At 37.8% G+C, this 27,756-nt stretch overlaps 1 protein-coding gene across 1 annotated transcript; it reads right to left on the reverse strand.

Annotated features, from left to right (window-relative positions):
• Positions 1-1,514: 1,514 nt before the first annotated feature.
• Positions 1,515-26,818, reverse strand: LOC132152172 (B-cell lymphoma/leukemia 11A-like). Its single transcript, XM_059560936.1, has 3 exons — positions 26,408-26,818; positions 23,582-23,917; positions 1,515-5,178 (listed from the first exon to the last, which is right to left on the reverse strand). Exons 1-3 carry the CDS (start codon positions 26,460-26,462, stop codon positions 3,242-3,244), a joined length of 2,328 nt encoding a protein of 775 aa, XP_059416919.1. The 5' UTR covers positions 26,463-26,818; the 3' UTR covers positions 1,515-3,241.
• Positions 26,819-27,756: the final 938 nt, after the last annotated feature.

Raw genomic sequence — 27,756 nt, forward strand, 5'->3', positions numbered from 1 at the left:
ATGATTATATTGGTCTGAAAGAGCCGTCAGACTGGTCAGGATACCAGAAAACAGGATACAGGTTTAAATCATTCAAAATACTTCTGCTTAATGTTACACTGTCAGATATGCAAAATAAATCTACATCTCTTGCTCTGGCTACTGTGTATAGGCTACTAGGGCTGTATACACAATTCCTAAAAGAATTTGCAGATCACTTTTAAAATGGATCAAATTAAATAGACGTAAATCTGAATGTACTGAAACCACAAAAAAAGGTTCCAGTGACTGCTTTGTTTGCGTAATTAGTCATAATCTGAAACTGTTTTTTGTTCATTTATAACATTTTATGGAATGGATTTTTTTCAAATGTGCTAAACAGAGCTGAGAGTTCTACAGTACTCTCTTATATTGGTAGCTAAAAGTATAATCATATTAGGTGAAATATTTAATAAGGAAACATGCAAAGGGAGAGTGTAGAACATTACGAATGACAGACAATCAAATTCTGTGGAAGTCTGCAGGAGTTCTGTGGGTGTAGTTTCCGGGTGGGTTTGGACATTAATAAAACAAATCAAGACAAATAGTACCGTTGTATTTAAAAATGCATTTTAAATGTATTTATTGATTCTTGATTCATTGCATTGCATATGACATCCATTCTTTCAAAGATGACTGGAATGTTTCAGGTTGTGGGGGAGATAAAATAAAGAGGGAAACCCACTAACTATGAAACTTTACTGCATATCCAAAGGCCAGAGATCATAAAACCACCTGTTCCTCATCATTGTGTTATTTCAAAGAGGATTGCGTCAACAGACCATTGTATAGCCTTTTATCTGTATAACCCCCACATAGCTTTTTCTTAGAAACTCATTTTCAAGATCCATACATTAAAATGATTCACACTATATTATCCTGCCAAGTTAAGAAGAAACGCAAAATGGTGGCAGCATGCTGAGCTACACTACAGGTATTTTGTACCTTTAAAGTGAACAAGGAACAGTCTGGAATTCTAATCTCTATATAAATACTGTCTTGACTACTCTTGATGAACAATTAAATCCAGATCTTCTCTACACACTGACATGGCAAACTGAAGTGTGTCACAATAGCTTTTTACAGACCATTAGTCAGCCCTAGAAAAATGCCATTTGTACTCCTACAATTTCATTATAATGGATCCTGAAGAACTGTGTATGCAAAAGAACAAGAAGAAGAAAAAAGAATCAGAAGAAAAAGAAATGTACATAACATTTAGTATTTACATAGTACATTGTAACCCACCAAGAAATAAAGATGAACTGCAAAAAAAAAAAAAAAAAAAAAAAAAAAAAAAAAAAGGAACAATTTAAATTATTTTCCTGTTAAAAACACAGAAGTATTACAAAAAGAAACCCCAAAACATTTAATTATTCATTAATTTTTAAAAGTATCACAAAACAATCACCAGGTTTGGAGTGTATTCACTAAGATAAACAAATTTACACTCTTCCAAAAAAGGAAATTTCCAATTTAATCTTTTTTTTTTTTTTTTTTGCTGATTTCTAATCTAACTAAATTTCACATAATGTTGACACCTCATCAAGTTGTTCATATGAGAGGATATATCTCTTAAGTGTCTCTTGTACACAGGAAAAACACTTGAACAGTGCAGGTTTTCTGTGCCATCAGAGAGCAGTTTCGTTTTATACTCAACCACCTGCCCGTAGATTAGCAGGACAGATACAGAGTTTTAGGCTCAGTGGCAAGTGCTATTCATAAACTTCACTATGGGATAATGTAGAGAATAACAAGTCTGAATGTCAACTCGACGGGCACAAAATACATGAATGTGGCTAAGTGCTTTGCTAATAAACAGGGGTATATTCAGTACATAGCTTTAGAAACTGAAGAGTGTTAGATAAAAGAAAATGTTGTGGAAGTACACAACAGTTTACAAGCAAGTTAACTGTAAGGTATTCAGACTTTCATCCAAAAATGTCTAAATATCCTGAAATACGTTCCTACATTGTTCCTGCTTTAAAACTGGTCTTGCTAAACTACTTCTATTTCTAGCCAATCTGAGCTTAATTCAAAATTTAAAGGATTTTTAATCCAGTCAACTCTTTACCAGTTTATTCGGGGACTATTTGTTAATTTTTTGTGGATGACCCTGTCAAAAAAATGAATCCTATAAAAATCGACATATTTACATAAAATGCTTTTTGTACCATGCACCAAATAAAAATGTATCAGTATAGTCAAATTAACTGGCTATCTACTGGGTAAAACACATTTTCAGGGCTAATTTCTAAAAAACTTTCATATGAAACCCAAAGAAACATTGAAACCCTAAGTTAAAAGAAAACTTACTAATGTACCTGTCCGTTTGATACCAAAACACAAGGTAAAATCTCACCAAGACATGAACATCCCCAAAAAAAAAAAATCATACTTAAAGAAACACAACATGTTATACTAGTAAATGAAATACACAAGAACATATGCTGGATTCCGGCATTTAGCGAAAAGGTACTTGATGCAAGAACCTAATTTTGCATTGAACAATCCCCAGGCTTATGGCAAATGGCAAAAACCATAGATGCTTTAAACACCCAAGGCACTCTTTTTTTCATAAGCAACAATAAAAATTCAAATGCTTTTAGTATTTTAGTAAAATGTTACCATTTAAACATTCATCTATACCCCTAATGAACAGTGTAAACCCCAGTGTGAATGTAGGTAGTCAAGAGATTACAGGCTTAAATGACAAAATACAACTACAACAAGGTATGATATGTAAAAATTAATTTTTTGCAGCATGAAATGTACTGTTTGATAAAAGACAGTAACAACAGCAACACAGCTAATTCAGTAACACTATATTTGAAGGTGTCCTTGTTACACGTTACATGCATTTACTATTATAATAACAATTAATTATGCATAATTACTTGCAAGTAACCTTAAGCCAAACCCTAATCCTAACCCTAACCATATAGTAAATCCATGTAGATAATTAATATTACTCAGTACTTATATGTATAATTACACTTTAACAAGAACACATTCAAATAAAGTGTTACCGCTAATTCTTATCAATTAAGCTAACACATGAAAACATGCCAACCAGTAAGAAAAGAAGTACAAAACACTAAGTTATTGCACATTAGAGAGGCTCAGAGTCTTGCGTCATTTTGACAAATTTTCATCCAGCATATTTAACTGACGCTGTGCTTTAAATATTTTTTTTCTAGTACTGCGAAAGACATTGTAAAATTTACTCCATTTTAATTTCAATGCTTAAGGGCTGATCGTTGTGCCATTTTTTCATGTGCTTCTCCAAAGTGCTGTAGACGCTAAAGGGCATATGGCATATCTCACATCTGTAAACGTCCTTGCCTGTCTGTCCATGCGTCTTCATGTGCCGTGTTAGCTTGCTGCTCTGAGCACAGGCGTAGCTACAAAGCTCACACTTGTACGGCCTCTCGCCAGTGTGGCTGCGCCGATGTACTGTCAAGTTGCTGCAGTTTTTGAAGACCTTGCCACAAAACTCACATGTGTCACTACGTCGACCATCCTTGGAGCTGGGTCGGTGGGGTGTACTGGCCCTACTTCCCGTGCCACTGCGCCCAGAGGCTGTCCCTCCATCTAGCTCCCCAGGGGGAGTGGAGAACCTTAGACTTCCATTCTCCGAGGAGTGCTCTGAAGAGGTGGCAAAAGGTGATTGTCTTGAGTCTCCAAAGTTGAGAATAGGATCCTTAAGCTGGCGTGATGCTGCATATCCAGCCAGCCACTGTGAGTATACGTTTTCTGAGTTGGGGATTGTAGGAGCTGAAAGATCAAGGTCCTTTTCCACCTTGATGCGTTTGGAGAGAGGGCTGTCAGGTCCTGGACTTCCGGCAATAAGTTTTCTTGAAAGTTCATCATTTGGGTAGGAGGCTGTTCCATTTACAATGGGTCCATATTCCTTGTTGACTTGATCAGACTCTTGTGAGGATTCATCACCACCTGTCTCACTAGCTGATCTCTGATCCCCTCGTTTGTAAAGTTTTAGGGCATCTCGATAGTCCTGAATTCCCTCAGCACTTTTGATGTGTCGCTGTCTATTGTTCTCATGGTGACGTGCACCTTCTAGGCTCAAGCTAAAGATTATATCATTCCTCTCACTAGCCTCACTCTCCTCCTCCTCTTCTTCTTCTTCCTCTTCCTCTTCCTCCCCGTCCTCTTCTTCTTCCTCCTCCTCCTCCTCCTCCCCCTCCTCCTCCTCATCTTCTTCATCTCCCTCCTGTCCATTTTCTGGGATCATGCTGTTGTTCTCTTTTTTAAACTTTGCCACCACAGATTTAAGAGCACTGGTGGCACTGCTTAGCAAATCACTCGTGCCTGGTTCAGGTGAACTGGCAGTTGAAAGACCATCATCTGATTTGGAGGTAGTAGAGGAGGATTTGTGCCGATGAGTCTTCATGTGGCGCTTCAACTTGCTGGCCTGAGTACAGGCGTGGTTGCAGAGGTGGCACTTGTAAGGTTTCTCTCCAGTATGACTACGTCTGTGGACGATTAAGTTGCTCTGGAACTTAAAGGACTTTCCACAAAACTCGCAAGACTTTGCTTTCACAGCTGGCATGGTTGGAGTTTGTTGAGTGGGTGTTGAATGAGGTCCAGAAGGAGAATGAGACGCCCCTGGTTGGAATGGCTGCAACAGCTGTTGCATAGGGCTAGGTCTGTTGGGCGACATGGGCGGAGACGACCCAGCAGAGTTGCCTGCCAGTTCCCGTAGTCGTCTTGAGAAGTCCATAGATGGGGAATCCAAGGGTACCGAATTAAGACGCATTACTCTGTCAAAGGCGCTTGGGTGGTGGGGGGCCAAAGCCAGATCGTCTGGGCTCATGTGATGCCGTGATGGGGGAGTAAAGAGTGGAGGTGTCCTGGGATATCTGCCTTCTCTAGGAACCAAGGACCCATCTCTGTTGGCTATCCTCATCAGGCTATAGGGACTACTGTCTGCCAGGTGGGCTGCATGTAGCGGTGGCTGCGAGGCACAGTCACCACCCATGCCTGGAGCAGAGGCCACCCGAGGAGTTAATGGGCTTCCAGGTTCACTCTCCAGGTATATTCGGAAACCATGAGTATTCTGGGCATGCTGTAGCAGGAACCAAGCCGTGCTGAAGGGTTGCTTACAAGTTGTGCAAGTGTAGCTGCTGGGCTCATCTTTTTCTGCAAGACAAAATCAGAGGGAGAAGGTAAGTTGTCGATTTAGGAAATTATACTATTTCACTATGAAGGCTAAGTAAGTACTCTCCATAGAAAGACAGCAATCAAGAAGCAGTTGATCACACACATTTACCAGCACATTTTTTACAAGGACAGTCCCTTTGTAGTGGCAAGTGTTTAGGTACCTTGCTCAGCCGAACATTTGGGACAGCTTACGGTTTGTTTCTTGTGAAGCTCAAACCAGTAACCTTTCACTTTCCAACCATGTGCTTTAGCCACCACCTCTATCATCCAATGAATTCAAAATGTTTTACATTGCTCTTACTTATACAGTTATGATCTTGCCTTAATATCTTGACATGATCAATCACAACTGTTAAGGCTAAACTCAACCTTTTAAAACTGGAGATAAGGTTGTTTAGTTTCTGTATGAACATCACTTCATATGTTAACTTCCTGTCTTTGAGATATCTGACACAAAGGCCAGAGCGAACAGAAAACCTGTACCCAATCCAAACACTTTTTTACTGCATAGGAGATGCAAGGGGGAGGCTGGTAAATTATGGATCATTACAATCTGCAAAAATTACAGTTAATAGCTGCCACCTGTGTGGGGTTTGACCTCCTCTGGAAATTTTTCCATCATAAAAGGCCACTCTTTGCCTGTCTATTCTCATGCTTGCTCAAATTAAATCATATACCATTATCACTTGAATCATACGAGCAGGCCAATGCTTGTATTTAAAGAATTAAAAATACATGATTTTCTATAAGACAACAATCATTACAGTGCATAATATCTCTCACCACTAGCACACCAAAAAAAAAAAAAAACCTTAACTAGCATACAGTATTGACAATTTCCAAGGTACATGACAATAGAAGTAAGGATGATGATGATGTAAGTATTTTTAGGTCATCTTGTCAGCTTTTATTTAGCAAACACAGAAACCACACGCCAAGCATTTCCTGTCTTTTAATACCTTGTTAAAGGGAACTTTTGGTGGGGATCCAAGCCAATTTGATCTTAGATTTCAATTGTGGATGTAAAAGGAGTTTTCTGAACTCCAGCGTTACAGTTCATGGTAACTGGTATGAAAGCAATCTACCCTAACTTGAAGCAGTAAACTACTAATTGCAAATTGCATTCAGTTCACATTCTTTGCATGTCTTTCAATGCATTTACAGCAGATAAAAACAAAAAGCCATACCATTCTGTGTAAAGTTAGTGCTAAATCTAACAAGACGAATACTATGTGCAAGATAAGTGCAGGGCAGGAAGAGAAAGAAAAAAAAATCATCCTTAAGTTTGGACCAAGCAATCAAACCAAGTGTGAAAACAGCCTAAAATAAGGGAAGTGTTCTCCCTAGACATATAATCATCTTGCGTCGCTGACATTTAAAACACCCCCCTCACCAACAGCAGCTACTTGGTGGCCTTGTCTGAGAGGCTGACTTATTGATTACTTTTAACCTTGTTCCTCTCAGCACATGGCCAACAATCACATTTACTTTAGTGATATGCTAAAAGGTGAGTGGAGGTATGGCAGAACAATTTGTGGGCATTTGTCCATCCAGATTTTAAGAACAGGACAGAAATGAACCTTTTTTTTTTGTCTGCATGGAACTTCAGCATAATATTATTTTCTAGGATTAATTTAAGATTTCTATGCCATTCTTTCATACTGAACAGCAGGCCTAGAGGCAGTCTGTTTTTTGTTTTTTTTCGTTCTCTCTCGGTTATTCTATCTTTGTCCTGTTCAGACCCAATGTGATGCATTGAGCGCCTGACCACAGACAAAAATCTATTTGACCAATATAAACACTTCAAGGACAGAGTGGTGGGATATGACATATTTATTGTTCTTCAAGTATTATGTGGAGAGCAATCACACTTGCATCAACTTTTTCCTTTTGAGGTACACAAGACATTAACTTTGACAAACTCCCACTGGTTTCATGTTTTTTTCATCTATTTCACCTTTTTAGTTGTTTGCACATTTTTTTGCAGAAGGTTTATCTCCTATTTGGTACCTATGAGCTGTGTTTAAACTGATTAATGACCAGCTGACCTGTATTCAATGCATTATCCAATTTAAATTTGCAGATCTATCATGTGTAAAGACTTCTTTCCAGCTACAAATAAACATACACAGAAATAGTGTAATTGCAACCTCTACACTTTAGTTTACATCAGGTTATGCCTGAATCCCAGAGCACCACTTTCAATTCACTGCATATGCACCCTTTATTATACATTCTTTTTCTTAAAGGTCCCGTTCTTCGTGATCCCACGTTTTAAACTTTAGTTAGTGTGTAATGTTGTTGTTAGAGAATAAATAATATCTGTAAAATTCTAAAGCTCAAAGTTCAATGCCAAGCGAGATATTTTATTTAACAGAATTCGCCTACAAAAAAACGACACGTTTGGACTACATCCCTCTAGTTCCTACAGTAATGGCGTCACTTAAACAGTTTTTTGACTAACCTCCACCCACATGAATACGCAAAAAGTGGGGCGTGGTCTTGTTGCGCTCCGACGGAGAAGAGGAAGAGTTGCGTTTGTGTTTGTCGCCATGTAGTCAAAATACTGTTATTTTCAGCTTGTTTCATTTTGTTTGGGCTTCCCAGGGATGCTGTACTTGGAGATTAATGGTTACAATTGTTTAAACGTAATGTTTAACTCGATTCCCGAAAATTATAATTATATTATAATATTAATTACAATATAATATTATATATTAATTATAAATTATAATATTAAAATTATAATCCACATGTAAAACTATGTGCAGCACATTTTTTGCTGAGGACAGCTTGCTCAATCTCAATCAGTTTAATGCCGGATTCGCACAAAGATTATTCTTGAAAGATGGAGCAGTTCCCTCTTTGTCTGGAGAAGGCGTTGTTTATGGACCACAACCAGTAAGTGTATTTTATTATTTAAGTTGGTGCGTTTAACAGTTTCTGTAACTTATTACACAAAGGGCAACGCTGTTTAGCTTTGTTAACCAGATTTTAGGGCTGAGCAAAAAAATCCAATGCAATTTTCATGCGAATCTCGTCAGTAAAAACGCTCCTGTGATTATAAGTACATCTCCAGCACATGCTCATGCCCACTTGCTTCTCAAAACTAGTCCAATCGCGTTTCCAGGAGGGCAGCCTGCGCTCAGCTGCTGTCGAATCAGAACACAGGAACCACTGGCCCAATTAGAACTCGTTACGTATTTCTTAAGGAGGGACTTTATAGAACAAGGAAGTCATCAGCCCGTTTTTATGACAGTGAAAACAGCGGTATACAGATAGGTGAATTGTGTGAAAAATACTGTGTTTTTTTACACGCGAAATATGAACACATGCTATATTGCACACTGTAAACACAATTAAAGCTTCAAAAAAGCACGAAAAACGGGACCTTTAAATACACAAAGATAAGCATCTCGAACTCTGTGCTTAAAAGGCCCAGATCAGCACATTTGACACCATGAAAACACATTTGAGAATCACTATGAGGCTACAATTATGCATCATTTACCAGAGAATAATTACACTTATTCAAGCATCTGTGCCCTCACAACTGAGCCTAGTTTAATCCAGACATGATTATTCTCATATTCAAATTAATGTAATGAAATGCTCCAAGTGTCATTTGGATACTCTAGGGACAAGGTGAGAAAATCTTATTTGGCCACACATGAGAATCTATTCATCTGGCATCTGGTATACTCTTGTCAGTGCCCATAAACATGTGTTGGTCCAAGTGTTTAATTTCCAGTGCTCTCAATACCAGCACTGGACACACAACCTAACCCCCAATGCAAATTGAAAGTGTCAAAGAGGGTAGCCATCTTGGAATGGGGCCTCTCATAGAGCACCAACTAATGGGTCAGCAGTCACCTTAGCAACGCACATTAAAGAGGCGTACACACAAATGGAGGGGACCGGACGGAGAGGTGAAGAGGATGGAGTTTAAAGCCCACAGCTGGGTGGATGGATTGGGGAGGTGGCAGTCTCAGACAATTAAAGAGGTGGCTACTGGGAAAGATGGACTGGACTATTCTGCACAGGGCAGAGGTGGACGTTTTGTTAGCATACAGGGCCGTCCCACAGACAGAGCAAACACTGAAGCTTTAATACCAGTGAAGAGGGGAGCATGAGGTTTAGACAGTTTGACTCCAGCAAATATATATACAAGCAATAATATGCTTCTTATGAAATACTCATTAGAAAGTTGTTAATCCTGATTCTAAAATCTGATTGGATGAACCATGTTCAAAGCTATTGTAAATCAGTTAACACATCCTCAAATGGAATTTTACATTCGTGCTTCATTAAAGGGTGAATTTCACAAAAACCTTTAAAGAACATGTCTGGGTGACTTTAGATCTCAAAATAAAACAAAATTAATGAGAAACTGTATTTTGCTTATATAAATTGAAGCCTATTTTAAGGATTCATGACACTTAAGCACATGTGAAAAGTATTTATACATCATTCCCTGTTACTGGCTTTATTTTACGCTTTAAAAATTAAAAAAGCAACTCATCAAATGTGCTTAATTATAATGAAAATAAGACAAAAAAAATAAATAAAAAAAAACTTCCTGAAACATGCTTCATTTTCTTTATGCAAAATATTTAATATGATTTATGTTAAAATGACAAATAGTTTTTGTGAGATTCATCCTAAAACTGTAAACAGACAGTGCATCTTAACAAGCCAAGGAACGATAAAACAAAGAAGAAGAGATGAACTGTGCAATGTAAATGTGCACACAACCAGAATGACTGTTTTTGTTGATTGCATTACACTGGGTAGCCCTGTCCATTATAAAATGTCACTGATCCAAAATCCTGTTTCACATAACTGAACATTATTAAAAATTCAATAACTGCTGATGTTGTTGACAATAACTCCACTTCATGGCAAGGCAATCAATCCCCTTAACAATGTAATGTATGTCCTTGACTGGCTAAAACTGCTTTATTTAGAACTGTTATTCTAAAGATGTCCTAAAAAGTCCATTAACACAGCTGGCCTTCTGCACTGATGTATAGTGTACAATGAGAGGTCCAGTATAGCTCTAAACTTTACCACCATGCCAACATTTCCACACTTCTCAACAAAGATTATTTCAAGTCATCCTTTCTCTACTCTGTTCCTTTCTTTTCATTCTCCTGATCCATGAGTGGACTTAAGGGATAAACGGCCATGTGATAGTCGGGTCTTGTGAGAGGATTCATTCAGGAAGCCCCCCTCAGGCATAGCTCTGGTACTGGGACCAGTACATAAAGACCAGTGTTCCCATTTCACATTACAGCCATGAGGTCAATATTTAAGGCGTCCCATCTGGCGCATCTTGGCCACAAGTGATCTAGTAAATCAAGCAAGAATTAAATGAAATAATTTCTCCTGTCCTGGCTCAGTAAGTTTTTCAAACTACTGTATGACCTTCTGATTCACAATTTCACATTTAATTCAGTGTGCCATTTCAATTAGCAATTAGCAAATTCTGATTGAAAATTGTTACAGCACTAGATTTTTTTCTGTGTAGTTTTATTTCTCCTATCCTAGCTTAATATATGAAGACAACTATTATTAAAGGTGCTCTAAGCGATGCCGGGAGTCGTAACTTCTTGTTGACGTTCAAATTGTTGTCAAACAAAACGGAGGCTAGCTAGACCCTCCCTCCTCCTCATCCGTGCACTAACCCCCCAAACCCCACCCCCAAATCTTTCTTGTCAGTTATTGGCTGGAACAGTTTGTTATGTTTTGTGGTGCGGGTGAGCCCAGTTTGTGGAGCCTGTGGTGTCTAGAGAGACCCCGTTTTTTTACAGTGTGTTCAGGGGACAAGCAGCTAGCGGATAGTGAGGAGATGTTTGCTGGATGTGACAAAAAATGTTTTGGCCTAAAAAATGTGTGACATCACTTAGAGCACCTTTAAGTAATTAATAATTTGATTCTCCTAAATTGCTATTGCATTGCTATTACATTGCTATTACACATAAGCAGACATGCTATTACTACTAGTCCACCTTTAACTCAAATATAATAGCTCCAGCACATGCTGAACAACCTTAAACATAACATTTACCATCAATAAGCTTCTGTAAGACGGATGCAACCATCACTTGGCTAAGACAGGCCACACTCACCCTAATTCTTCATTCGTCTGACATCAAGCTGGATTCCGGCTCTCAGCATTGCTACTTAATTGGATGCATATGCTCTGATCTGCATCGTGGTACGGTAGCAGATGGGAAAGTTCTGCAAACTGCCACTGCTTTAGCATCAATGAGGAAACTGTTAAAAATAGTCAGTGAATTCTAAAATGAAAACCTTTCCCCAACCAGTGTTGGGGAAGGTTACTTTTAAAAGTAATGCATTACAATATTGCGAGGACTACAGAGTGATATGAAACAATCACAGCGTGCTGTAGTCTTGGCTGGTTATGACCAACTTGATCTCATGAAAAAAAAACATTACTATTTTGTGAGATAAAATTTTTTTGTTTGTTAGAAAAAAAAATAGTTATGAATTCCCATGAGAGTTGGTTATGACACACTCACATGACGAGACAGTTTGAAATAGGCTACTTGTCGCTCAGTTTGGACTCATATCTCCAAACTGAAAAACCATATCCAAATCACAATTTAATATACATCCCTCTTGTAAATCAAAGTTTACAAATGAATCAAAATGCCTTGTGGATTAATGTTCTGCATGCAAAACTGTGAAATATTTTTTCATGGGTAAATTAATTAACTACAACCTTTTGGGATCATGTAGTCATGAAAGATTGAGGCAGATGGCATGAGAAAGCTATCTGTCACCGCTACCACATTTCAATTGCAACAACTGAATATTAATTAACAAAGCAACAGATGAATCATTGTTTTAACAACACACATCTCAGGAATCTCGACTAGAGTTGGAATGTTACCTGTGCGCTCTTGACAGAAATCTGTCTGGAGCCCTGTAGCTCAGAGATCTTATACAGCACATACTTTCAAGAGACTATAGGAGGTCAAAGGTCGTAGAGAAGGGCTGTTTTCGTCAGTTCTCCTAACTGATGTAAACGGATGTCAACTACTTTTTTTTTTTTACCTCACAAAGTGTTTGTTTGAGAGTGGCAGTGTTTCATCTATGTGTGTGATCACTGTGATCACCGTGAATTTGTGAGCTCTGAAGATGTTAAATCAAAGGCACAAAAGCTTCTTTATTCGCCACAGAGCAGGAAGCACAGATTTCTGATTTGAGACACTTGTGCGGTTAACTAAAGCAGTGTGACTGAGTGAAAAGTCGAGGAGAGTGATAGAAAAAACAAGGCGAAAGAAGGGGTACCCAAGGCGAGCTTTTGCCTTCTGGTGACAGCAGGATTTATACTCAGGCAGCTGTAGGACAGCACACCATCTCTAGCTATGCACTAGAAGTAACTTAAATTCAGACATTCCAGGGAGGCGCTGGCAGGACCGTACATATACATGGCCCCGTTGAGGTCAAGGGTCACAACTCAGTGATTGGTGGAGCCAAGCAGAATAGTATTTGACAGACTTTCAGCAGCTTTCTGGCTTCTTCTCATAGTCAGAGGGATTTCAAAGTATTTTAAAAGACAATAACAAACAGGCACAGCATTTAAAGACCCTAGGATATCAAAAAATTGGACAAGTTTTTATTGTTGTGTTTAGTTAATTTGTGGTATGGTAGCTTGGAGGTCATTATTATGCTAAAGTATTTCTAAAAGTTGACAAACTGAGTAGAAATATGCATTTAAAATCTCTCTGGTATTGAAAAAATTGAAAATTAATTATTCATGACTTGTCTTCCATTACAAACATCAAAATTATAATTTTTTGTCCTATCAAATGTGTTATAGAATGAGAACGTCTCTTCTGCTAACACCAAAATATTTATTTTGGTGTTTATTTATTTATTAGTCTTTATTTTATACGAAAATTAATCATATCTTCAGCATTTCACACATAATCACATGGTTTCTTCGCTATAGTTTAGAAAATGGTAATAAAATATGACAAGAACTCAGAGTTAAACTCTGTCAGAACAAATTAATCTTGATGATGTCGGATAATACTTAAGCAAAACATGGTCAGCTTGAAGTGTCTGGATCATTTTTCGGTCCCAAACGTTTTATCAATTTTACTGGTAGTCTAACTGAATGAAGAATTTTTGGGCACAGTTGTTACAGTTTACTTTATTTTGTTATCCTCACTTACTGTACATACATTATCATACAGTGCTCTGCACCTGCAAAAATATCAAAAATTATATCTGGAGTCTGAATCATTTTTGGTTTGACAGTATTTCTGATTACATGACTAGCAATAGCAAACAAATAATGATTCACAGTTGTGATGTAAACTAAAGACATTGGACTGTTCTGGAAATATTCAAAAGCAAATATGTCAACACACACGCTTGTGAAGTCATTTCATGGGTTCTTTAAACATGGTGTCGCCAGAGATGGGCAGTATTTTAACTATCAACTGCCATCATTATTGCCATCATTAGTGCAGATGAATGCGATATTGTGTAGCTTGTCAGTGATCTAATGCTCTATCTTTTAAATGTCGCTCCATTTGAAAGCAGGTGATGGCGATTTAGAGGTAATCACTGAACCAGAATTACTGACTAGATGCGCATGATCATATCGTTAGATATATCGCCCAGCCCTATGTATTTAACATTTTGTATTTTGTATTTAAAAACTTTGGAAAAAAAGTTTTAATTTAAGATTAGTATTTTTGTGCTTTCAGAATACATAAAATATTTATATAAAAAAATGAAAATTCAATATATACTATTTCCAGTACTTCTGCAGAAATTATGAAGAAGCTGTTTTTTTTTTCTTTTTTTTTTTTTTTTTTATTAACAGAAAACAGTACTGATATTAACACAATGTAAAAACAACAGTTATGGGTGGATATTTTATTATTTTTATTTTATTAATTTATTACATTATATAAGTAATATATTTCTTTTTCTCCAGACTTTCTATTTAGAGTTAGATCGTTTTAATCTATTGCTAATAATTTTTCTTGAGGCCCCTTAGTGGACCCAGCCCCCTGGTTACAACTTCTGCCTTATTAGAGTACCATTTCAGTACCATGCTAGATAAATATGGTTCTGATTCAATACCAAGTTTAATATCAAAGCACTATGGTATTACCATCCAATACCATTGGTTTACTATGGTACTAAAAAAACTAAGGTTTAGTGCAAGTATGTTGATCCACAAAACCAAAATGAATTGCTAAAACAAGGTCCAAATGTTTCAAACAACTAGAATTCTTGATTTAGATTTTCTTTTCAGTATGTATACTCTGCTTCTTAAAACATGACAGGGAAATCCTGAGGAGGCTCTACACCACAACGAGGGCATCTGTCCTCTCAGTGTGATGGGCCTCTGGGTTTATATGTGGCTTTGTGTATGTGACAGTGTCTCGGTGTGTGTCTGTCTGCGATAGTTCACTCTGACAGGCTTGGAGGGCAGGGGTTCACCGAGCAGGGCAGGGGACAGAGGAGATGATCCATTCTCATCCAGACGATAATGACATGACAAGAGCAATGGGAGACGAGGGATCAGAGTTTAGATATGGACAGATTTTGGTAAATGTCTCATAAAACTTTTACCGTTCACTGCACTGGCCAGAATAATGATAGTCACAAGTTTGGCTACAAGAGACTCCATGTAGGCTCACAGACATCACATGCCAAATAAAGTGCACCGATCTATGCATATCAATACCATACCATTAAAAGGTTTGACAGAATTTCTCCACAATGAAAGCACGTAACACTGTCTGTCTGGGTTTCACACACATGCATTGTTTCAACCTTCTCATCAAAACCTCTTTCTTGCCGTAAACATCAGTAGACACGCTTTCACATGCAAACTCAACACGCCACTTAAACTGTCACAGGCCTTTATGTTCAGTCAGTAAGATGCTGAATGGAAGCTTTGTGACAGTTTCAGGCCTGCATTCTACAAGTGCTCAATTTGTTACAGCCGCAATGTCACCACGGTGTGTTGTCCACATGCAAAAGAGGCAAACAAACTACAGAAAGAGGGATGAGGAGACAGTGGAAAGAAAGAGACTATGAGATAAGGGGTCGAAAAAGGAGATCGTCTGAGAGGTATAATGAAAGAAAGAGAAAGAAGAGCAAACAGACTAAACGAGAGACTGGTCTGAGAAGAGCAGGAGAGGCTGATACAGAAATACATCGATGGACTGATAAGTGCTAAAGCAAATTAACCTCTTTAATTGGACCGGGCCTCTCTCTGAGCTCAAAGATTGTTTCAGGCCGCTGATAGCTGACGGGGTGAGATGCTACAGGGTCATTATGTGACATCTGCTTCCTGGCTAGACTGATACCACTTCTGGACACTTTATATTATATTTGTCTGAGCTAATGAATGAGAGGAAGGGATGTCACAGACAAATCAGAAACAATGTTATTAAATCATGGACTAAACATAATTAAAGACTTTAAAAAACACAAAAGCAGATGTTTCAATGATGCTATTTTCTGTAGTAAAACTATTAGCATATATGTTTAGGTACTAGGTACAGTGCTGTCAAAATAAAAGAACTATTTATGACTCCAGATAGAAAAGAATATCAGCTATTTTCAATTAAAAAAATAAAAAATCAGCTCATTTTTTATGTATATGTACAGATGTATATTGGTCAACCACAAATCCATGCTAATGATGTGCTAGATTCCAAGTTTTCTGAAGTAAAATGATAGCTTTCTGTGACTGACCAAAATTTAAGTCTTTGTTCACTGAAAATCTTTTCCTCTGAAATCTCATTTGACCTGCATATATTCCAATTTGTCATGTGACAAGCAGGAACCAATGACTTTTGCCCTCGGTGACATCAAACTTGCCATTATGTGTCTAGAAAATGTTTAAATTGAACACAGTCATTGTTCTGATTTTACAGTGCTTTAATCTTTTTGGATTTGGACACTTTTCGTTGTAAAGAAAGACTGTGAACTTTGAGTGTGATCATTCTTCCTAACATTTTCTTTAGTGTTTAATGAAGAAAGAAAATCATTTGCCTCGTTCATCATTCAGCGAGTAAATGATGACAAGAACCTTTATTTTTAGGTGAACTGTTCCGAGGTCATAGCATCTAGGTTTCATAGCTGATTGCCAAGATGTGTATGTATAAGTTTTACAAGAACCCAAGGACAAGGTTAGATTTTTGTCTAATTCCACAGTTGCATTTCTTGTCAGGGAGCAGCAATAACCGTGAAAGGTCAAACAATTTCCCCACCATAGTGACTGTTTCCTGAACTTTTCAGAATGGAGGAAGAAGTCAATGGACAAGGAGAGCACATCTGAGCGACCTCCATCTTGATGTGGATGGCCTTGGCTTGTTTAACCCACACTTTCACAAAATAAATAGCATCTAACATTAACAGAGCTGTGGAAGAACTGAAACTTTTAATGGATGGCTGCAAAAAGAGAACACAGTGAATGTATAGCCAGTGTCTCTCCACATTCAGAGGAGATACTGATAGGCCATCTACACCTTAAGTATTCACTTACCAAACAAAGCTACAGAGCACCATCTGGAAGTTGTGTCCCACTTTGTGGGATCGGACACACGGTATGGCACACACATATATACACACACACACACACACACACATATTGAAACCGAGAATGTGAAAAAGAGACATCAACAAAAAGATCGAGAAAACAGATAGATTGAGAAAACAGAGCAATGTACCCTGTTGTATTTACACACACACACACACACACACACACACACACACACACACACACACACACACATACCCAACAGAATTGAACACAAAGATGCACAAATTCACTCTGAGAAACCGTGACACTCGGAGACCCCTGCTGTGTGTGAGTGCCCCCTCAAAAATCTGCATAAATACATATGCAAATGTGCGGGTCAACTGATAGACAAGTGAAGAGCTTGCAAAGGAACATATTTATCCATCTCTATGTGAAACAGATATTTTCACATTTGATTTTCACACTTCAAATGAGCTTGATCATGTTGCATTTGTTTTGTTTCGGCCTAGTAGCTCTGAACGGTTTCATGACACCCGTTGTATCAATTCACAATGTATATCTCTCAACTATCCTGCTCTTCATTGTCTTGTACTTTCAAAAGAGGTTCATTCAGGTATTCTTTCTTGTCTGTATGCATGTGTTTTGTGAATTGTCTTCAGCATAGGCATGCAAGTGAAGACAAGGCCAGCCAACCGGTTCAAACCAGTCCAAAAGTCAGCGCCTCTTTTTGCCTTTGGCCCAAAGAAAACCTAGTGGTATTTGATATACAGGCAGCAGGTATGAGGGCTGCGTATGTGTGCGCACATGACGTCTAGTCAGATTTAAAAGACCTGGAGCTCATCCAAGTTAATCTAGAAATGGACAGCCACCATCAGGGTGAGAGGGCGGCCCTTCCCCCTCCAGCAGTTCTCGACTTGACCCTCCGTTAACCTAAAGAACACATGCTCAGCTAGCACTGCTCTCCCTCAGCCACTTTCTCTTCCTTTACCTCATTCCTTCTTACTAACTGTTGAACTTTCTTAAAGAACAGTTCATCTAAAAATACAAACAAAACCTGTATAACTATATTTCTTTCACAAAACACAAAAGGAGATATTTACTGCAGACAGTTCAGGCTGTAATGAACAAGGAATATTTGATGTAAATAAACAGTTACCGTGGTTGTAGAGACCAAATTTTCAGTAAAAAACTTCAGATTCTGATCTATATTCTATATTCTTATAAATTTGTGTTTTACAGAAGAAAGTCAGTCAGAAGGGTTTGAAAGGACATGCATGTGAGTAACAAACATGCAGAAAGTTATCATACTGATATTTCATATGGACTATTTATTATTAAAAATGTTTTTTTCTTTTTTTTCTTTTTTTTCTTTTTTTTTTTGGTGACCATTTACATTCAATGTGTGAAAGAGAAGAGCATGACCATGGACTTACACTCCTATATTTGTGTTTTACAGAAGAACATCAGTCAGAAGGGTTTGGAAGGACATGCAGGTGACAAACATGCACAAGTTATCATTTTGATTTATTCATATGGACTATTATTATGATACATGTTTTTTTTTACTTTTGGTCACCATCCACTTTCAATTCTTGGAAGAGAACTGCATGAAGTCAGACAGGTTTGGAATGACGAGGGTGAGTAAGTGATGATTTTTCTTTTGGTGTACTCTTCAATTATTTTTCAACTGAATTTCTCGTTCCATCTGTCTGGTTTCCTGGCTTATTTTGGGCACTTTTTGTGGATGTTTCTTTCCATTCCTGTCCCCTTCCCTCTAAAGCTCTTCAGAGAGCGAGACATAGATCATTCCGGCATCTCCCCCCTGCTCTATTCAGGATAAACAAAGTGCCTCAAGTTCAGGCCCCACCCCGGGACCCTCAAACAAAGCCATCTATCATGCTGTCTGGCCCGACCTGTTTGGCCACAGCCAGGGCTGCCTCAGCCTCCGAGCCCCCGCCCTGAGTACAATCCCCCCATTGTGTCCCTGCCGGCCTCTTCTCACACCCCATGACATAGACACAGGGTTAAGTCAGGCTCCGGAGGAGAGCCAGCACCTGTGACGGGGTAGATAAAGGTACCACCAGCTGCAGTGCATCTCACTTGAAAATGAAACACAGGTGCTGATTTCTTATGTACTGCGAGTCTCAAAGTAATAGTGAAGGAATGAACTTAATAAAGTAAGCAAATAAAAAATAAAAATACACTCAAGCATGCAAATGCATTGGCAGCAAACTTTACTTAATGTGTTTTTGCATTATTGTGACCTCCAGTACTCAAAGGGGCGATATAGTTAACTTCTAATGTGACATTAAATCAGATGTGTTATGATTCAGGTAGCTAGCTGCAAACATATTAACTTATTTTCTTAGTAATCAGAATCAAAGTTAACCCAACAGACGTGGAAATTGCAGCCCAACATATTTTGCAACAAATCATGGCATGAAATTAATCTAGCATAATAAAGAGCATTTACATTCACATACAGTACTTGCATTTAGTATGTATGGGGTCTTACATTCCCATTCAAATAATATATTTGTGCAATTCTACCCAAACAAATTTATCATGGATGACCAAATGTACACATGAAAGTTTCATCATGGCACACATTGAATTACACATCAACAAGCTACCTCAATCTCCCTTTGGTCGCTAATGTTTTAGAAACACTAAATAATCCATTATGTGGCATCATGTAGCACCAATCCAACTACATTCTGTTTGGAGCGATCAATCATTTATGACCTTGGCTCATGACTGATACATGGGAATCCAGTAGATGTTTGTTTACATTTTATGCAGTGTTCATTGTTATATAAAGTTTCAAACAGTGAGACTTGAAATAAAACACTCTAAAAATATTTTAATGGTGCACAGCTCTGTCTGCTCTGTTTATTTCTCAAGCGACTCAGTCCATCTTCGCCTGATGCGTATAGACTGAATGAGCTCATAATGGGCTAATCAAATATGCAAAATAATTGGCAATTACCTTGAGGAACTAATGGTCATTAGAATTTACAACAAGGTAATGAACTAAAGTCTGCCTGTACCATGCATATTCATAAAGCAATCAAGGCTTTGAAGATTAAAGAAGTGCTTCAAATTCAAATGAGCCACAGAATATTATCAGCCAGATTCAGAAAGAGAGAGAGAGAGAGAGAGAGAGAGAGAGAGAGAGAATGTTTCCCAAGATAAAAGACTAAACATTTTGTTACGTACTACTTAAGTGATTCTATTGCAGTAAAAGAGCAAAACTCAAAGAATTGAACTAATTAATCAGGCTCTTTACGGCACTTCTTGTATTGTGCTTTACACAGCTGATGTCTTTACATATTATTAAATGACTAATTGCCCTCCTATTCATTGTCTATAGTCCTTTCCAAGTCTAATTCTCAGAGTTAAACCTTTAGGAGTCTTAAATATCTTTAAGTATCTTTGCATTGATGTTGACTATTCTCCCTGCATCAAAACGTGCTTTATTTCACAGTGTAGCAAAACTATAGATGTCATTCACCTCCAGTACAACCAACTGACCCAAAATAAATTGAGTTTGCATGCAAAAGTATGAATATAAAAAGGTAAAAAATTTAATTAATATGGAGACAGACATCAAGAGAGAGAGAATTTCAGGGAACCATGACCCTAGACTCATACAGTGAGGGGCCTCTTGTGTCTTTATCTCATTCTATAGAACATAGATAAGACACACCAGCTACAGACCACACACACATATATTGAGTCCACCATGTTGTAACAATACCTTGTCCTGAAAATATCCAAAATCAGAAAAGCAAAACATAATGTATGGGTAAAATTCTTTAATATTTTAAAATATTTTTAATTAAGGGCCCATTTAGCCATTTCTCATAACTAACTTACTTTACACCGCACATTTTTGTGGATTTATACCCATGTTTTATTTTAGTTTTATTTTTTTGTGAAAAAGCTAGTACTGTATAAAGCATGTACTGTATATTGTATAATTGCCTACAATATATCAACACAGAGTTGCAGGCAGTTTTGTATTCTCAAGGCAAACACTAAATAGATGTGTCTACAGTTCAGCTGGCTGGCCACACTCACACACAAACACATACACAAACGCACACACAGGTGAGTCGGAATATCATATGCTCCTGACAGATCTGATGATTGCATAGCTTAATGCTGAAAGAGTTGTGTGCCAAAACACAGTCAGTAAACCTTATGGAGATGTGTGTATGTGTGGCTACAATAAATGCGCCTTCATGCAAGCTCCGTTATTCAAACAAAATTTGCTTCAGTGTACTGTATATATGAAAAGTGTATATTTCAAGCGCTACAAAAGTCTCAATTTTAGCAACTTTGACAGCTTTTTTTTTACTAATGTTCCATGTAGTCCCTTAATTAATGAGGGCATAAACCTGCATGTTTAATAATTACACAAGAATGTAAAAATGCTAAATAGAAAGCATGTCACACTGCAGGACACTACTGTTAGTTCGTGAAATGCTGTGTCAGCTACAAATATATAAACCTCACCACAATACATGTTCCTCCTGCTCTGTGCCAATGTCCTGCCATATGCCCAATGAAAAGGAACCCCTTGGCAGTCACTGCCAAGTCAAATGCGCTGTCAAGTTGTGTGGAGACAGGCTAAGGAAACCACACACGGTCACATACACTCCTGCTCATGCAGACTCGCATATATATTTTCATATTTTTATTTATATTATTAAAAGATTTGTCAATTAAGGTTTTTTTTTTTTTTTTTTTTTAATTTTTTGCAAAGGTCCTCAGTAACGGTGTACTATTGGGGATCCTCAAGCTTCCTGTCTGCCGTTCCACTTGCTCTCCACTAGCTAATGATCCATAACTCTCTGGTTAGAGAATAGTGGATCAGTGCCAAAGACATCAAGACACCAATGCCAAGAACACCAGAAGACACCAGATAACATAACAGAAAGAGTGCATTTCATCGCAATTTAGCAGTTACACGGAGTTAACGTGCAAATGTAAATATGATCTGCACAATAAAATATAATAGTTAAGTCATCATCAAAGCTCTTCTCCTTGTGTTTATAAGATGAAGAGCTGCTTCTAAAGTCTGTAGGGACCAGGATATGGTACAACGCTTATTAAACAACAATACGAGACAGGATAAACTATATCAGCCTCAGAGAAAATGCATGGATGTACTTAAGAAAATAACCCCAGAGAGATAGCAGATAAGGGGGCAGGGAAGGGAGGTCTGCAGAAGGGGGTTATTGCCTGAGCTCACTGTCTGACCGCTCGGGGGCATTCAGACTTGAATAAAATTGGGGTGTGATGGGGTGTTGTTAAGGGGGGTATTAAAAGCTGCTATGTCCACATGCATATCTTAAATTGTTTATCATGCAAATTTCTCCAAGCGTGAACCTTTAACAGATTCACAATTTACAGCTGATACAGAATTCCATCTGTTGTGATGGACATCTGCTTGCACGTTGTGACCGCAGACTGAAGATCACGCATGTGCTTCACATGTAACAGTGAAAGCGTGTGACCTGTCTGGACCGGGACGGGCAATCACTGAACATCCTGAGAGATACTACACAACGTACATAAAAAAAATACTTTGGTTGCACTTTACATTGTCTTTGGTACAGTTTAATTAATTATATAATTCAGTCACCAACATGTTCTTACCATAGGGTTAGATTAGGCTTTAATCTATGGCTTTAATTATGCATAATTTACTGTTAGTACTATAGTACATGTAACAAGGACACTAGCTACATTTACATGCACCCATAATCCATTTATAATCAGATTAATTGCTTGCACATCCTCCATGTATAAACCTCGATCCGAATGAAATTTTTTCGTATTGGAAGCGGTGGAAAAAATTAAGTATATAAATGCTTGAATTGGACCAATTTCTTAATCAGATTCAAATATTCCTTACACACCTGCGCACTGCCATGATGCTTATGTTTACAGTACATTTGTTTTATGTCATATGAATGTGTGGTCAGCGGATGAGATTGAATATTTACTAATACTCACTAAAAACACATCTGACATAAATGTCAGCTTTGTTTATAGATATGTCATCCAGGCAAAAACTACTGTAGATCTGGTAGCATATAGTTTGTTCATAGAGTGACGAAAATTTGTAACGTATATATACCTATTGTAAAATAAATGGCTTATTCTATCAAATGGGGAAATACATGTAGATGTTTTAGCAATCCTCATTACTCATTACCTCATACTAATGTGACCTCAATGGCAACTTGCAAAACATTTGAATATAATTGTAATTCAAACTAAAATTTGCCAGCAACAATCCAAGCTGATAACAGCATCCAAATGGAAACTGTTCTAATGTGAAAGCCTAAAAAAACTAGCAGAGGTACTGTAAACGCATAACTGCTACTTAATATCATAATATGTGCTGCATGTTTTTCTTCTTTTCGGATACGATGCGGTCAACGCAAAGGGAACGCTTTCTCATAATTAGAAAAATAACTAGAATCAGTAACAATCTGTGAAAGGCCTTGTCTTGGACAGCTGAAAAAGATTTTCTTTTCTTTTTTATCAGCATGAATGCACCATTCTGCAGCTATACATTTACTGGAGTGGGATGTGACCTTGTGAAAACCACACTAAACACAGCAACATCTGCGAAAGCCACATAAGAGAACTGAGAGAATAAACAGCAAGAACGCCATTTTCATCTACTACATAGTCAACCAAACTCAGAATGTGAAAAAGGTGTAAAACCATGAGCTATAAGTAGAAATGTGTTATCCGCCTTCAAATTAGAAGTTTCAAATTCTTGCAAACTCTCTCATAGATTTGCTTTACCTGTTAAATTCTCCTGCTTGGGCCATACTCCATGTGGCTTGGAGGCAAAATGCTCCTCTTCATGGGGCGAAACTTGAACTGCCACCTCCACTGGGACACAGGCTCGCCGCAGGCCTGCGGGTGGAGGCGACGGTGGCAGGTCTGAACCTTTGTCCATGCATAGGCGGTCCTGACACTGCTTGCGTTTGTGCTCGATGAACACCAGGATGTCAGCCAAAGGAAACCTGGAGCGGCACTGACCACAGGTGAGGAGGTCCTGGTCCCCTTTAGGGGTGGATGGTTCCGATCCGGGATGGCTTTCCCTGTCCTCTGGGATACCTGCCGCCACGGGCTCGGCTATGGTAGGAGAAATGCAGAAAGGGAGGTGTGAGAGATAGAGGAATAACTTCCTGTAATATCCATGTTAAAACCTGATAATGACTCGATAAGTGTTAATTATATATGTACCATAAGTGAAATATGTATTCATTTCCATATAAATGGAAGAGGTGTTGAAATTTGCATTAATGTTTTATTGTTTAGAGGTTTTATATGTCACACACACACACACATATATATATATATATATATATATATATATATATATATATGTGTGTGTGTGTGTGTGTGTGTGTGTATATGTATATTGAGCTAACATTCTGAGAACATTATTAAAGACCAGATATTATCTTACTGGGTATGTTAGTTTATAACTTTAAGAAAACTTTTCCTGGACATTAGCTTAACTTCATAATGATCCATGTTATTTGGGATGGTGATTTAGACATCAGTATCTATTTATTATTGAAATGCTGACACTTCTATCAGAGGAATACTGACAGTCAATGAAAGGCAGATGCAGAGAAGATGAGAAACCAAAGACGGAGAGAAAAACAGTGGTTGCCCAGTAATGGTAAAGAGGAGGGGGTTGTTCGCTTTAGTTGCATGACCCTGTTCATTATCCTGCCAATCTCACGTCTTAATGAACCCAACACCTCAGAGAATCAAAAAATAGATTCTAATTTGACTTCAAGATGATTGGAACCCATTTAGTTAAAAGTGCTGGAATCCTCTGAACTGAGGTTAGCTATTGAGGGGAGTATGTGGGGTAGTTCCCAGAAGGAGAGCCAGAACATTTGAAAGAGCAATCAAAACCACATCATGCGTCTGAACTGGGCTGAAGGAGATTGTTGCCATCAGTGGTAGGTTAACCCTAATTCTGTGTCAGGTCGTGTGGGACAAAAGGTGGGGGCGAAAATACAAGAGTCTTCGATGAAGACTGAAAGCATGCTCCAGTATTTTAATCAATCCTCTTTTACTGTTTTTTTTTCTTTCTTTCAAGATGTGCTTGGAAGATGCACAGTTCCATGTCAACATTATGAACTGGATGTGTTGGACAAACAGATGTAATTCAAACCTCTTGTGAAGCATCAGGGGGTATGCAAACAACATTTAGAAAAGCAAATATCAAAAACAATACCACTGTTAAACCATTTTAGATTATTTCAAATGATTTAAATATTTTTCAACATGATAAAGGCAAATTGTATACCAAAACATATGGGTCAACAACATGGTGCTTTTTTCATCTGAATATATAAATTATTTAAAATGTTATACCCTTGTGTATTCAAGTTGCAGAGAAAGTATTTTAATGGCTACTTTTAGCATTTTTTTTTTTTTGTAGAATTATAATTTTTTTGATCAAAATGAATGGAAAATTTTACACATCTAAGTACATGGCAGATGTATTTTATACTAGATCTTTAACAGATTTGATCTCAGACATTCTTTGTCATTGACTTATATGTATTTCAAAGCAATGTTTACATTAAAAAAAACACTTTAAATGTATTTTGAAATTAAAATGTGTGGATACACTTAACAAATGAGAGTAGGGTGGGCTCAAGTTCAAGTTCACAAAGTAGTGTCTCATCTTGAATGCGGCCCAGCATTTGTTAATTTTCTGCCCCCTAGCGGCTACACATTGCAACGCGTGTCACGCGATGCCGTATCAGTGCTATTAGAACACGTTCAAACGCGATTTAAATAAGGGTACAAAACCAAACTCTAATAGATCAAAGGTAAACTTCACTTATATGCGGAGTACATGTAGATTTTTCTCATTTATAATGGCCTTCATGTTTGTAGCTAAGGTTTTGACGCGCAATACTTGAGGTGCTGAGAGCGTCGCCAGAGGGGTTCTAAAAGGTTTGGAATCATAGATGCATAAAACCAGGTTTGTATATCCAATGTCTAGGATAAAACTAAGATAAATTGTGTTTCACTTAATAAAAACCTTCTCTCACTGAATGACAAACATCCGTTATTTAGGCTATTCCCGTTTCATTTCTTCAAATCGTAGAACAGGAGGAGGAAGTTGAGGAGAGAAAGAAAAAAAAACACTTTCATGAAACAAGTACACTTGTTTAGTTAAAAATAATAATAATAATAATAAAAATCTGTTAGCCTGCCTATCCATAATAGTAACAATCGTTGGCTATTACACATACAAAACACATGTAATCATTCATTTAAAGCCTAAAATTAAAGCCCAAGGGGAGCTCCAGTTTGGGCTTTTAAAATATCTCAAGGGAAAGTGAACTTAGAGCTGTATTTTCTTTTTTTTAATGATTTAAATGCTAAATTAGCACACATAGGCTATATATGCACACAAATGCATAATGAACCTTCGCGCGTTGCGATTCCTTGGGAAGCGCAACTCAACAGCAAAACGCGCTTCGTTTTTAAGAGACGCACCTTCATTAACTCTATTTAAAAACTCATTTAAATGAAATGCATTTTGAGCTATCAAGAAAGAAAAAGAAGAACTCCCCGTAAACTTACGCGAAAACTCCCGTTTGCTTAAGTGCTGTGGTTTGCCCTGCTTGCGGCGAGACATGTTGGACACGGTCTCAGCTGGGCTCACATTGGGAAGCGCCAGAGTCTTCAGGGAGTCCAGAGTAAAAATCTTTTTCTTCAGCGATGCATCGGGTATCCCACATGAATTACAGAGATTAGTAGCCTACTGAAGGCGCGCGTGTAGAAATAAGACGCTTGCGTTGGGCTTCATGGCTTCTTGGAGAAGACCTCAAAACCGGAATGGAAAGTCTAAGCGAAGCCCCCTGAGCTGCTGCAAGTTCAAGTGCGGACGTGACGTGCCAGCGAACTTGACCGTCCAGAGGTAGATGATGGACATGGATCTTCTAAACACAGGCAAGAGGAGGACGGCTGCGAGTGGGAGGGGGTGAGATTCATAAAAACCAATGATGGGCTGCTTGTGAACCGTAGACCCCAGCAGCCAATGAGCAGAGAGAGAGAGAGAGAGAGAGAGAGAGAGAGAGAGAGAGAGAGAGAGAGAGAGAGAGAGAGAGAGAGAGAGAGACTGGTGTTTAACCACGTTCTCTTGTGACTTTTTATTTTATTTTATTGTATTTATTTATTTTGCGCGGCTTGCTTTTAAGTGAATGAGAACAGTGTCTCTCATTCGTATTTATTACTATTCAATGTTTTTGGGTAATAAACCTTAACCATTTTTCTGTTCTTGCTGTTTTGCAAACTGCATTTTGGCGATGTTCTATTAATTACAGTCTTGAAGGAGTTCCCACGTGTGCTGGACTCTTGTTGGATGCTTTACAATTACTCTTCACTCCATTGACAGAGCTACATTTTGCTCACAAAATTGTATATCAAACATTTAAACAGAAGCCGTTAGGTCAAAAGGTGTTGGATCATTAGAAGCGTTTATTAAGTCAGATGTTGCATACTGTATGAAAGAGACCTGCTGAAGTGATGAAATTACTTTTTATGAAAAAAAAAAAAAAAAAAAAACCGGGGAAACCCCTTCAGCTTAGGACAAAGTTTTGTAGCAAATAAATTAGTCAACACAAAATATGAAACTCGTTAAAAATAAATTAATAAATACAAACCAAATTTTTCATCCAGTGTCAAAGAAATATTGATGGTGAAAAAACGTGTTCGATAAGGATATAAGGTTTATTATTGACACTTTGGGAAATCATCCCAAGTGTCGAGTAATTTCACCATCTAGTGTTTAACAATATTCATTTGTTGTCTCTTATTCATCAATGGTGAATAGATTAATTTGATGGGAATCGGAATTAACTATTAATACATATTTAAAGAGCAAAACCAAATAAACATATACCAATCATCTTTAAATTTTTGTTTGATTA

This window comes from Carassius carassius, chromosome 10, assembly GCF_963082965.1.
Source record: "Carassius carassius chromosome 10, fCarCar2.1, whole genome shotgun sequence".
In the NCBI taxonomy this organism is placed as follows: domain Eukaryota; kingdom Metazoa; phylum Chordata; class Actinopteri; order Cypriniformes; family Cyprinidae; genus Carassius; species Carassius carassius.